Source organism: Dromaius novaehollandiae, chromosome 2 (assembly GCF_036370855.1).
Source record: "Dromaius novaehollandiae isolate bDroNov1 chromosome 2, bDroNov1.hap1, whole genome shotgun sequence".
In the NCBI taxonomy this organism is placed as follows: Eukaryota; Metazoa; Chordata; class Aves; order Casuariiformes; family Dromaiidae; genus Dromaius; species Dromaius novaehollandiae.
Window position 1 is genome coordinate 145,805,278 of NC_088099.1, and position 12,505 is coordinate 145,817,782.

Sequence of the window (12,505 nt, forward strand, 5' to 3'; positions counted from 1 at the left end):
GATGCACAGTAAACTGCACATTGTCAAGGTTTAGAATCCTCCAGAGAAATGGAAAAAAACCCCAAGTATTGGTTCTTCTTCCAAATTCAAACTGCATCCCCAGTGACATTTTGGTAGTTTATGCATTGAATTCCCAAGGCTAGGCCAACTATTACCTTGATTTACCATATAAAATGTGAAGAGCTAGTTTAAGACCGAAAACCACCTAACTACCTTCATGCTTTCACTGATAAGCCTTTGTGGACCTGAGTGTGCTGAGAAGTGTGAAAAGAGATGGGGGTCTTTTCTCCAAAAAGAACTGGGGACAGGTAGAACTGGTGGTAAGTAAAGCTTGACCTGATAAAGTTAGTTACTTGCTAAAAACCTGTTTTACTATTCTTCTATAGGAAGTCTCATTTCTCCTTGAGCATCTGTCATGAGACCATCTTGCAACTCAATTCTCCCATTCAACAGTAAAATCTAAAAATGAATAACTAAGTTTAAGGCAGAGTTATCCTGTATACTAGAATCCTGAAAAGAAGCAGAGGGCATATTATTACTGTTCAGATTTTCAGATCTGCTGCTCCAAAAATAATAAGTTACAGCAAAACCTCAGTGTGCACTATACATTGGTAAGGAACTGCTGAATTAGTCAGTGAGCAATAGACAGAATAAAATGTAATAGCTTCTAAGGGTAAGTATGTAATCATTTCCTATGCCTTGCAGGTACAGACAAACACACATACCGGTGACATGGGCTGATTTACTGAGTTACTGCAAAATACAATACTTTGCAATCAATACAGAGCAACTCTATTCAAAACTATTAAATACATAGTTACACCTGTGTCCTCTTGTGATAACATGGTAAAAAGCAAGGTTTTAACTGTTGGAACATCAAATGACTATCTTCACAAAAGAGTAACAAAAGCACTAGTTGAAATCACACTCCAAATATTTGATTAGATACTGTATATGATCCATACAGTAACTTTAATACTGGAATCCAGTACTCATGGCTAGCTCTTTATCCCTGCATCTTAAAACTTTCCATCTCTACTTAATCCACAACTTAAAGTTCTTGCCACTACCCTCTGCTTATGCCATGCTGCCCTGAATTAGCCTCCCTTCAATGACTGACGTTATTGCTGGACAGCCTCTGGAGGGCAAATTCAGATCTCTCAATAGCAGAGGGGGAGATCACTAGAGGACAGAGACAGAAAAAAAGAACATTAGAGGCAGGAAAGTAAGAATAAGAGAATGCGATAGAACAGGTAGTTAAAAAGAGAACAGTGCATCTGTGACTATTACAAAATACTGTTCAAGCAGCAGAATTCATACATGGATGCTAGTTACTAAACAGCTCAGTGATTTGTCATTTCAGGTGCTACGCACATACAAAATTCAGCAATAGTGCAGTAAATGATAAACTTGGGATCACTTTAGATTTACAGCAGTGATCAAAAGCACCTTTCCCACGTCTGCCTGTGCAAAGTTCACTTCCAAAGAAGATGGGGCAGAAAATGCAGTTCTCAGTCAGCAGAGGACTTGTGAGAACACATGTGAATTCCAACCAGAACTGCTGACAGAGGACAAGAAGCACTTGACAAATTTACTTAGTCTCCCCTCTCCCTAGCCCTCCCTCCTTAAAAAGTAGTAAGAAAAAAAAAAAAGTAAAAATACATCATGGGAAATATTTAAAAGGTGTTGTCAAACAACATTTCTTCAAGGTCTGTGCTGTTGTAGTTGTCTAAGAAGTCAACTTCCAACAAGATGACACTTCATATTTGCCTTTTTAATATTTTTAGGGTGCGATTTGGCAGTGCGAGCACTAGTTCTGCATTTACAAAATGTGTGCTTGTTCCCACCATACACTGGCAAGGAGACATTGCACTTCAGCACCTGCTTGCACAAGTGAGCTTTGTATACACAATTGATGCATATACACTTTGCAGTACAAAACAGGCTCTCACCTTTAAAAACAACAGTACTTAAAATATCTAAACCTTTAATTTTCCAACCTCTTGCTTTGGTATTGAATCAATAGAAAATTTACAATGCTGTTCTTCAGCCCTATACAGACTGAGGTATTAACCAAAACAACAAAAAATTAACAAGTCTGAATATCCAAAGAAAGCTACAAATACATTCATCAATACATAGTGCACCACAAATAAAGACAATACAAAGGAATTGCTAATATGAATGAAAGCAGAATATTTGTAGGAAAGTCTGAAAATGTTTCTATCATTTTTCTCATGTAACATTTAATGTCACTTTAGCAACAATGATATAGCAGCTTCCACTATGTTAGTTCTGAAGTTGTACACGTTGTGTTTGATTGAAAGGGGGGATGGGAAACATAGGGCCTCTGAGGAGTTCAGTAGCAACACAGTAAGTGCATTGAAAATGTTGATAATCTGTGGCACATACAAATTTTATGGATCACATGGGCTACATTTTTCTATTTACAGTATCATACACTTGTATAAAGTCTCTGCTGCAGTATTTTTTAGTACATACTCTATGGCAAATCACAGTAACATTGTTCATAGAAAAAGGAAATCCCAGTTTATTATGAAAACAAGTGGCTAATGGATATTATTTATCCATGCTTAACCTACCCACCTCTCTGAACCCCATGAATCCCAAAAATCTAGTTGGCACAAAAGTGTTTTGATAACTTAATACAAAAACTGATTGCTCTTGCATATTTGCCTCTGACTTAATCACTACATTCACTGCTGGAGAATTATCCACTTTGCTAGAAGTCAGCACTAGCATGTTTCCAGAAAAATCTAGACAAGGGAGTCACTTTGCTGTTGGTTATCTGATAGCACGTCAAGAAATACCAAAACAACGTGGTATATCACAGTAGTATCATGCTATCTCTTAGACATCGAACACTACAACATGCCTTCACAAATTTGTTTCTAGGAGTAGTAAGCAACTTAAATTCAGTGAAAAACTGCTCCTCATCAGGCTTAGTAGGGTATCAGAGCCTTCAAAGCAGTTTCTAAAAATCAAAGGCACTGGGATTTCTTTGTTCCAGCTGAGGCAGAGGCAAATCAAAGGAGAATGAAGAGGAACTTTGTACAAAATGCAATGCAGCTGAAAGAATGACATATCTGGCAACTTGCACTTCACGATGCAAAACATACCTCAATAAAAAAGAAAAACCTACTAAATGACACGACATCTCTCCCTGAGGGCAGGAGGTACAGCCCTCTACTTTCCAACAGGTTTTCACACAGTTTTTTTTTTTTAAAGCTTAAAGAAATAGAATGTGTAACAATCAAGCAGAAGGAAAATACAGAACAAAAGAACCATATTTGAAGATCAATCCGCATCCTTCACAAGAAACGTGGACCCATTTCTTACCTGGTAAAACCCCGTCACCAGGTTGAAAGAACCTTTAAATAAAAGTACACAGCTGGATACAAGAATGGAATTTTTATGTACTTACTAACTGTTGAATGGAAAAGTTTAGTTGTCACACTGAGAAAGAAGGGCAGAGGTGCTTTTAGTCAAACGATTGCATACTTTTCTAGATAACAACTAAACAAAAACACAGTAAAATAAAAATATCCAACCAACCATGCCAACTGCTTATCAGTTTACTAACCTTCGTGTTTATGTCCTCAACTAAGATATTAAAAACTCCCTTGCAACACCTGAACATAAAACAGTGTGTACCTGCTATAACAAAACTATTTTTTTCTTTCCAGCATACTCTTCATTAGCTTTTGGTGCCACATGCTGAAGAAATTAAATCTAATTCAGTGAACGGCACATGACAGCAGGCAATGATTTGCAATACACTGGTGGCTCCACCTTGAAAGACACTAGGCCCTGTTCAGTGCTGAAAACCTGGTTGCTTTCTTCAACAGCTCCTTTTCTAAATTTTAAATTTAAAATCAGAGTCAGGTCCAATTTCCTCTGTCATCTCTAGTCACACTGCAGGGCATCTTCAGAGACTGTTCTTATTTCTTACCAATTCCATTGGTTACTTTTGATTTGGAGTGACGATTCCTCCTTCTAGATGAATGGCTTTCATTATTGACTGAATGTTTTGGTGGACTATTGTCAGCACCTGCTGAGAAATAAATAGTTTTTTGACTTACATATATTTGTCATTCCCAAGCTCTTGATTTAAAGACAGTAAGGTTCTCTTGAGCTACAACCTTTAGAGTAGGAATTATCTCAGGCTAATATGAACTGGTTGATACTTGTACTCCATCTAGTGGTCTAACTAAAAAAAGGCAATTCTTAAGACTTCTGTAAAATTCTTTTTTCTCCAGAAAATATTATAAGTTTGCTGGAGCAGAATATAATGGGGAAACATCCTCTGTTTTAAGTGACATCAATAATATAAATCTCCAAACTTATTACTGGCAGGTACTACTATCAGAAATTAAGAACTGTGAAAGTGAGGTCACAGAAATGCTAGAGTTTCTAGGAGTACATTTCTTGTTTTCAATTTTTCATATCATATCCCACATTTAATTCTGAGAAAACGGGGGATGAAACAAGTGCTCAAGAGCAAAACATGAAAGAAACTGAAGTTTGCAACTAATGAGGTAGTAGATAAAAATCACAGAACAGAGTTCCCTGGCCAGATTTACCTGGCATATCAAATAGGAAAAAAAATATATTTTGAATGAAAGCATATTTTCTCCAAAGTATAAAAATCTACTAACTTACTAAACTGAGAATAAATTAACATCAGCATCTAGAAAATTCACATATGTAATATAAAGAATTCTGCTGTGTAGATGCTTTTCAAGCATATAGTAAACTGGAAATACTTTTAAACAATACAAATACACCTGGAGCATAAACTCTGACAGAGGTAGTTTCTTGTTTTCTTCCACTAGGCAAGTCCACACCGAAGAGGTAAAGGAGGAGACAAGTAACTAAACCAACCTCCAGTGTAGGGAAAAGCAGTCAGAGAAGTGGGCTGCCTTTGCTTAGGACAGAGGAAGCTGTTTATGATCATCAGCACTGTGCTGGCTAGATAAGTGTCAGTAAGAACATAAGTTCCAGGGCACAGTCTTGACTGCTCCTTGATAGGCAGGAATAAAAGCACGCTTCACATTCAAATGTTTACTTAAAATCAAATACACAATATTCAGGGAGAAAACCTGTTCAGAACAGTTATGAAATGCATAATCCCCTCACTCTGCAAGAATGGTCTGGAATAGCAGCAGAAAATGAAGTTCCTTCATTAAAAAATAAATACATTTTGAAGAGTCGGAAGAAAAAAAGGCAGTAAAAACAGATAAGCTTTATAGATGATTCATCTGTATAGCTGCTGCAGGGATTTCTGGTAAAACAAACTGTCTCCAAGGTAAGTTTCTCAAGCCTCATTTCCTAATGCTGACCCTTAATTCCAGTATTACCACTTTGAGAACGTACATATAAGGGTGCCAATACCTCTACAGAATTTAGAATGAAGCCAGGAAGCATCTGGGCTGTATGGACTGTCTTCACTTTCTGACAAAGTCTGCAAAAACCAAGAGGGACACATATCATTAGGACGCTGGTTCTTGTGATCAGCACTTCTCCTGTCCAGATAGTTTGCTATTAGACTTGTATATTTAAATCATGGCAGAAGTCCTAACAAAATGCTCAGCCAGTACTTAAGTCTCTTTCCTTCCTGGTGAAGAGGTATAACATTGATGATACAACAAGAACACATAATTTGCCATGTGATCTGTTGTGTAACCAAGCATTTTTAATATTCTTCCAGCGTTCCACCTATACAATGGGGACATTAGCTAACTATTCATCCCTGAATGCTTTGCTAAAATTACAGCCCCATTTTGAATAACTAAGAGGACAGCATTCTTTAGAAGCCACAGTGTAATTTGGGATCTGTCCAATGTCTGCTGAATTCAAGAGTTCTCTCTACTGACTTCAATTGGACTCTGGACCATCCCCCTCTCCCCATGTACGTTAACTTTGGTAAAGAATTTGAACATGCAGAAGCTTTGTAGTTTAACTCCCATATAAAGTGAAAACAGGCTTCCTAATAAAGTACCTTTTCTCGGTGGCCATAGTATTCCGCGTACCAAACCATACCATATAAACACAGGAAAGTTGTAAAGGCCTAAACAAAAGAGAAGGAAAATAAAGTCTGTAAAACCTTTTACAAATTCTTTGCTGGCTCAAGGTCATTTGAGTCCCTGAAGATTCAGCATTCAGAGACTTTCATGCTCTGTTTCTGTCTGCACCTTTATCAGAATGAAAATGACCTGCATTCCAAGTTCAGAGTGTGTATACATGGTGCCACCTTGGGACATGCAGACCAATTTTCAACAGGAGTGTCAGCATACATGCAAACCACTCAGGTACATACAGGATCCACTGTCAGTATGATTCCCCCCCACCCCGCCCAGTCCACTGCACCAGTCATCCTACAAAGGCGCTTCGTAAGCAGGTATGTTATCAGGAACATCAGGCTGTGAGAGAAAAAAACAAAAAAACAAAAAAACAAAAAACAAAAAAACCCACACATTTCTCCTTCCCCCTGCCCCATGCTTCAGGCTGGAGTACATATTTGGTTTTGTGGGGCTCTGACCTGAGAAGCAATTCAATACTTTTTCTCCTCTGAAGTTTTAGGAAGAAAATCATAACGCTAAGTAATGGAACAATAAATTCTGACTGCCTATCACCTGTTCAAACCGCCTTCCTAGCTAGAAGGGAGAAATATTTATTTGTCAACCCATTATAAAGGCCTTATTTTTCACTGACCATTAAAAATGTGTTTGGCATCAGAGTTACAGGTCTGGCAAAACAAACATACATTTACTGTAATGAAATAGGCATTTCATGCTGCATTTGCAGTAATCACACTGAAGTACAGAAAGCTGCAGGCTGAGCAAGAATGATTTGCCTGATAAAACAAGGTTGTTTATGCAGTTTTAAGACGTTAGTGTGAGACAACACACATTACTTATTAGTGCTACTCATTAGCACCTCCTGGAAAGGAACAGGAGTTATTGGAAGCATCTCCAAAGTTATCCTCAGTTGAACTGGTATTTTCTCTCATAAAGATAAAAAGCTCTGTAACTGGCATTTGTTTCATTGCTACCTTCCAAAGCACCAGTATATTCAGCTATGTAAAGACATGAGAAAAGAAAGTTATTCTAGACACTTCAAAGTATGTTCTAAATGATCTCACATTTGCTTTTTCCAGGATGTGCATCTTTACCAGCGTTCCCCCACAATGGTCCCCTGCTGTCGTCATTCCATAGAGGAAGTTACTGAGAATCTTTCAACACTTTTGCTCTGCTTTATGTTTCACATGAAAAATCTCACTCACCACACAAAGAAGCCAAAACACAACATACAGTATTTGTGTTTTGGAAAAAAGATCTTGTCCAAACTTTATGCACACAATAGCTTCAAGGAAAGCAATAACCCTGTAGGTAAAGGAAGGAGAGGAAAAAGAGAAAGGTTATAAACACTAGGGATGTAACACACATGCACAAGCCAAATTCCATACTGTCAGCTCTAAACAAGCGCTACTTTCTAAGGAAGCATTAAGTGAAATTCTTTGGGAAATTTATTCTTCTTTTTACACTTCAGCAAAAACAGCATACAAAAAGTGATCGACTGGCAGTCCACAATTCTATGAGTCTCTGCTTGTCCAGAGAACAAGCAGGAGCACACGCACAACAGCAAAGGGTTTCTGTTTTCACCTACTACTGTGCTTCAGCCTGCACAAGATTTAAGTCTCATTTCCATGCTGAGCAACCAAGAGACTCCCTGTTGGGTCAACTAAGAAACTGCAATTTGAAAATTTCTCTGACAGACATAACCAATTTTATTTACTGCGAGTTTACATAGGCCTTTAGATGGTAGCTCCTCTGGTTGTTTTAGATGGAATTCAGAAACAAAGTTAATGTGAAATGGCATTCCAAATCTCTGAAATCCCACACATGTGATCTGGTTTACATGTAAAACCCAGCCTGACACTACAAGAACAGAGGATTTGTGGAGAAATTTGATAGGAAAAATTGCAGTATTTACTTTCCTATCTGGCATTATAAGAATCAAAACAAGCATCTCCAGCTCTTTGATATCACCAGATAAATATAACTGGTGGTATCAGAGAGATATCTCTGATACCACCAGATACTTACATTTTTTCAGGCTCAAAGATATGGAGAAACATGTCCACACTTTCATGTGGAATGAGGGGTTACGAATCCAAAGCTTCCACCTCCTGCCATGAGCATATATTCAGTTTGTATAGGTCCTGGATATAAAACTACATCTTTTTAACATAAACGCTAGTACGATATTACTCACTGGTGCAGCAAAACTGTAGAACACTGACTCTTCTCAAGCTGAAGCAAATCATAAAGAAAACTACTTAACTTGAACTTAACTGACTTTGAGGTTGTACATGAACACACACATGTACACTCCTCCCCAAATGTATGCACTTGCACTTAGCACCAGGGCAAGTTTCCCGATCTCCCCAGCTAGACGCTGGCGGACACATTCCCTACAAGCACCCTCCACATCCAGGGAGCTGCCAAAAGTAGCTCTACTGCTTGGCAGACAAGCCTCAGCTCCCTCAGTGAAAGAGGGATAAAAAATGTATGCATGACAACCACTAGTATGGTAGAGATGGTCCTGAAGCAAGTAATACATTGCAGCTATTTTTGTGCTATTTAATATGAACTGCAGCATGCTCAGTGGGGCCAAACGGAGGACCAGCCAACTCTCAAAAGTGCCCACTTCCAATCTGGTAAGCAAACCTTGTCCTCACTGAGCAGAGAACGGGAATTACTTGACTGCCCTGGTAGTCTGCTCCCTTGGTGGCTCTGAAGTACTACAAGGATGATGGCCCAATATGCAATTAAAGACAACTTCTGAAACTCAGTCTCCTGTGTGTTTATCTAGGACAAAAGCCATAGGGCACATCTTAAATTAGGATAGGTAAATCAGCACAGCCCTACAGACCTTAGATGAGAAATACTATCTTAGACCACACAGATCTCCAGATCTACAAATTCATAATAGCAGAATCTCCTTAAAAGAAGATTATTGAAGAAGAGTTGAACATATTAAGTCCTACACATTATATCATTGTATTTCCTTGCAAATAAGAAGTCAGAAGAATAATTTTAAAGATTTTTATTCAAGAAAATTATCACTACCAGGAAATTTTAAAGAAATCTATGTATGTGAAATGCTGTCACGGTGAAGTACCTTCTAATATTTGTTAGAGCTTGAAATTACCAAGGCTGGCAGGCAGAGCCACCTTTCTGTGTTGTGGAGTTTTTCAGAACACATTTTAAATTATTCTTTCAATTGCTTCTTGTCTGACTTCTCCCACGTGAAAACCCTTTCATACCACAAATCAAAGATAGAGCAGTGCAAAAGGATCCAGAGGGAACTACAGAAATACACCTTAAAATTGTGAAAGTAATACCTAACTGACCAATACTTCAAGTTACTGAGATGCGTATTAGTAAAGACTTGACAGCTGTAGTACTCTGTAGGGTCACCGGTTATTTTTCTTTCTTAGTTTTATATTATTTTTACTGATCTAACTGAGGAGGAAAACAAATAGTTAAACTAAAGTACAGCAACAGGAACAAAAAGACCACTACCAGGAAACAAACATACATGGATAGGATATACTTGAAGCTATAAACAAAACAATAGGCTATTTCCAGCAGAGTGACTCAAAAAATTATATGGTTGTTTGTGATACATTTATACATTCTTCCTACTCTTTTTGTCAAGAACACTTGGGCTTCTCATTGTTCAAAAGGAGAGGTATATAAAATTAAAGAAACAGTAAATCACAAGACAGAAGAATGCTAATAGTGAAAGGTGTTTTTGTTCTACTGAAGGCTGGTGGGAACCTCCACATTGCTTTAGATTTCTGTGCCAGAAAACTAAATACATTAAGTTTTTACTCAACAGAAAAAGTCTTTTAAAATCCTTACAGGCAACCCTTTTTGAAAGGCTCCGTCTTAATGAAAATAGCGCAGTTTCTAGCAGACCTGCTGCACTGGCTATATTCATGCCTTAAGTCATTTATTGTCCATCTGTTGAGAGTTACATTACAGTATATATTGAAGCTGCAGAGTATACAGTTTAATATTAAAACAATGCTTTGATTTTAATTATTCTCATGATTAGGTTGTTACAAATGCAATGTGTGCCTTTAAGTGTTTCATGATTTGAGTAACTTTTTGTATCAGTGGTGTTTGGGGAAATAATATTCTATATACTTGCTCTTAATAGCTTCATAAATTAACTATTCAGGGTAACTAAATTACTGAAAGAGTGCTGTTTTTCCAATAAACAGCAGGAACTCCTAGTTTAGCTCTGTTTTTTCCTGGCAGATTACAGAAACAAGCAGTATCAAGGAAATTACTTATTACATGCTCACTTCCCACCATCAGATCAAACTGTAGACCAATAATCTATTGCAGCTGTAATTATGCCACCATAAAAAGATATTTGAATATCTATTTACCGACATGTAATACATTAATGTGTTCAGTGAGAGCTTTGTACCAAGGGTGATGGTTGCTGCAACCCATAACGATTTTTCATAGCCAGAAGGCAAAGGCCTTGCATCATATTTCCCTTCATCTTGCAAAAGAGTAGTTTTACATTCTTTCTCTGGGATGAAACAGAGAAAATTCATCTTTCTTGATACGGCAGAACTTAAACTCTCCCTCCAAAATTATAAAATTACTTAAAAAGTGTCTCTTATAAGACTCTAAAATTACCATCTATAGTTGAGAAATATTCCTTTTTCATATAAACATCTTAATCCCTTAATCATTTAAAAACAGACTTCAGTAAAATGTTTGCATTTCAGTGCAATTCTCTAAAATACTAATGTAGCTGATCTATAACTAGTAAGATGTTTATGCACAGACCAAGGTTATTTGATTCTAATTGTACATTAAGTAGTCATATTAACAGCGTGATTAATTAGTCATCTTCAGTGCTAAAGCACCATCCATACCAAACCCAGAAAGACAGGTTACTCTGCAATGATCATTAAAGAGGGCCAGTGTATTTTTAAGGATTATGCATGTTACAGTCTCTCTTTACGAATCATTTTACACACGTCTGGTTCTTTCAAAGCGGGCTTGGGGCGGGGGGGGGGGGGGGGGGGGAGGTTCCTCCCTAAGTAAGGAGATTTAGGCTTACAGAAAATATTATTAACTCCTACTAAAAACCACTAAACACCAAACTAAACAAGAACAAAGAGTTACTACCTTCTGTATGTCCATTAGATGTTATGATCACAACTTGAAGACGGTAATAGATCCATCCCGGAAGGTGATATGTCAGTGAAAGAGGTGAATATTTAAGTCCAGCCAAACCCAAGGAGACATGTGCCATGTTCTCCAGGGCACATTTAAAACAAGAGTAGAAATGCCTTGAATTACATTGCAGCATGCTCATCTCAATTAACTGTTGAGAAAGGGGTGCTGTTTAAGGTAGTGTGGTGCACCTGGAAATAAGCCTTCCTGCTCAGCACTGCTCCTAAAACATGGCGATAACCCTCAGACTAACAGTAAAGCTGAAAGAGTATTTGCTAAAGCACTATCTTTAAATTAGATTTGAGCATTTTATGGCTCATTGAAATGCTATTCTAATTTAAGACAGTAATCGCTTCTTCTGTTAAACATGAATATGGTTCAGACAACTCTGGAGATGAGAAATACACTAAACTTGAAAATCAAAATGAAATAGCTGTTTTAATTTAAAATCATACTTTTCAGAAATGAACTTCTTGAATAGGATATTTATACACACACACACACAGTTTATTAAGATTTGATTTATCATCTTCTATGTTTGCCCATTTGTAAGCTTTCCAGCCATAAATCAAAATGGACTCTACTGTATTGCTTATTTACAAGAAGCCTTTAACATGCTACAACAGCTTCTGGTTTTGAGAACAGTACGTTTTATTCAAAGAAGTTCTCACCAGATGCAATCTTGCAGTCTCTTCATTTAAAGGTCTCCTCTGAGAGACGTGGTGAGATTGTAGCCAAAGTAACCACTGTTTGTAGTGCTTTTCGTTTTCTCTTTGAGAACAGAATAGAAATAGTTCCTAACTGTAGTTAGTTTCACTGTCTTTTGTTGTGAGTCCTCTAATAGCAGCAGTGCCCACCTTGATAGTCAGGTAAGCAATAACCTAACAGGTAAGGGGTAGTTGCAAAAGCTTTTCCTTTCTCACATGACTGAGAATATGGGCAGCAAGGGCAATGCTCCTCTGAAGAAGCCTAGCTTTATTCAGCAGTTTCTAGTTTCTCCTCCTGTTCTTCTCCTCACTGCTACCATTACTTCCTACATTCTACCTTCAAATCTAGGATTTTCCTTTCCTCTGAACTTACAGAAAAATCTGTCTGTACCATTCTTCACATTAAAAGCAACATTAGACAGGGACTGGATTCATGCAAAGCCTGTTCCTGCATGGGACACATTCTTAACACGTGCACAAGAGCTTCAGGTTTGTACACAAGAA

At 37.6% G+C, this 12,505-nt stretch overlaps 1 protein-coding gene and 1 long non-coding RNA gene across 3 annotated transcripts in view; both read right to left on the bottom strand.

Moving 5' to 3' along the window:
* Positions 1–724: 724 nt before the first annotated feature.
* The window catches only part of PTDSS1 (phosphatidylserine synthase 1), a 33,055-nt gene continuing 21,274 nt past the window's right edge, over positions 725–12,505 (bottom strand). Inside the window, exons 10-13 of one of the 2 annotated variants that reach the window (XM_064507701.1) lie at positions 7,307–7,406; positions 6,023–6,091; positions 5,416–5,485; positions 725–4,072 (exon numbers count right to left, since the gene is read on the bottom strand). In XM_064507701.1, coding sequence (XP_064363771.1) covers positions 3,963–4,072; positions 5,416–5,485; positions 6,023–6,091; positions 7,307–7,406 — 349 coding nt within the window. In that variant the 3' untranslated portion in view covers positions 725–3,962. Of the gene's footprint in view, positions 4,076–5,415; positions 5,486–6,022; positions 6,092–7,306; positions 7,407–12,505 lie in introns of both variants that reach the window. The other variant, XM_064507700.1, reaches the window with a different exon arrangement.
* Positions 7,710–12,505, bottom strand: LOC135327621 (uncharacterized). Its single transcript, XR_010388023.1, has 2 exons — positions 11,247–12,505; positions 7,710–8,212 (listed from the first exon to the last, which is right to left on the bottom strand). It is a non-coding gene; the product is annotated as an uncharacterized LOC135327621 (long non-coding RNA).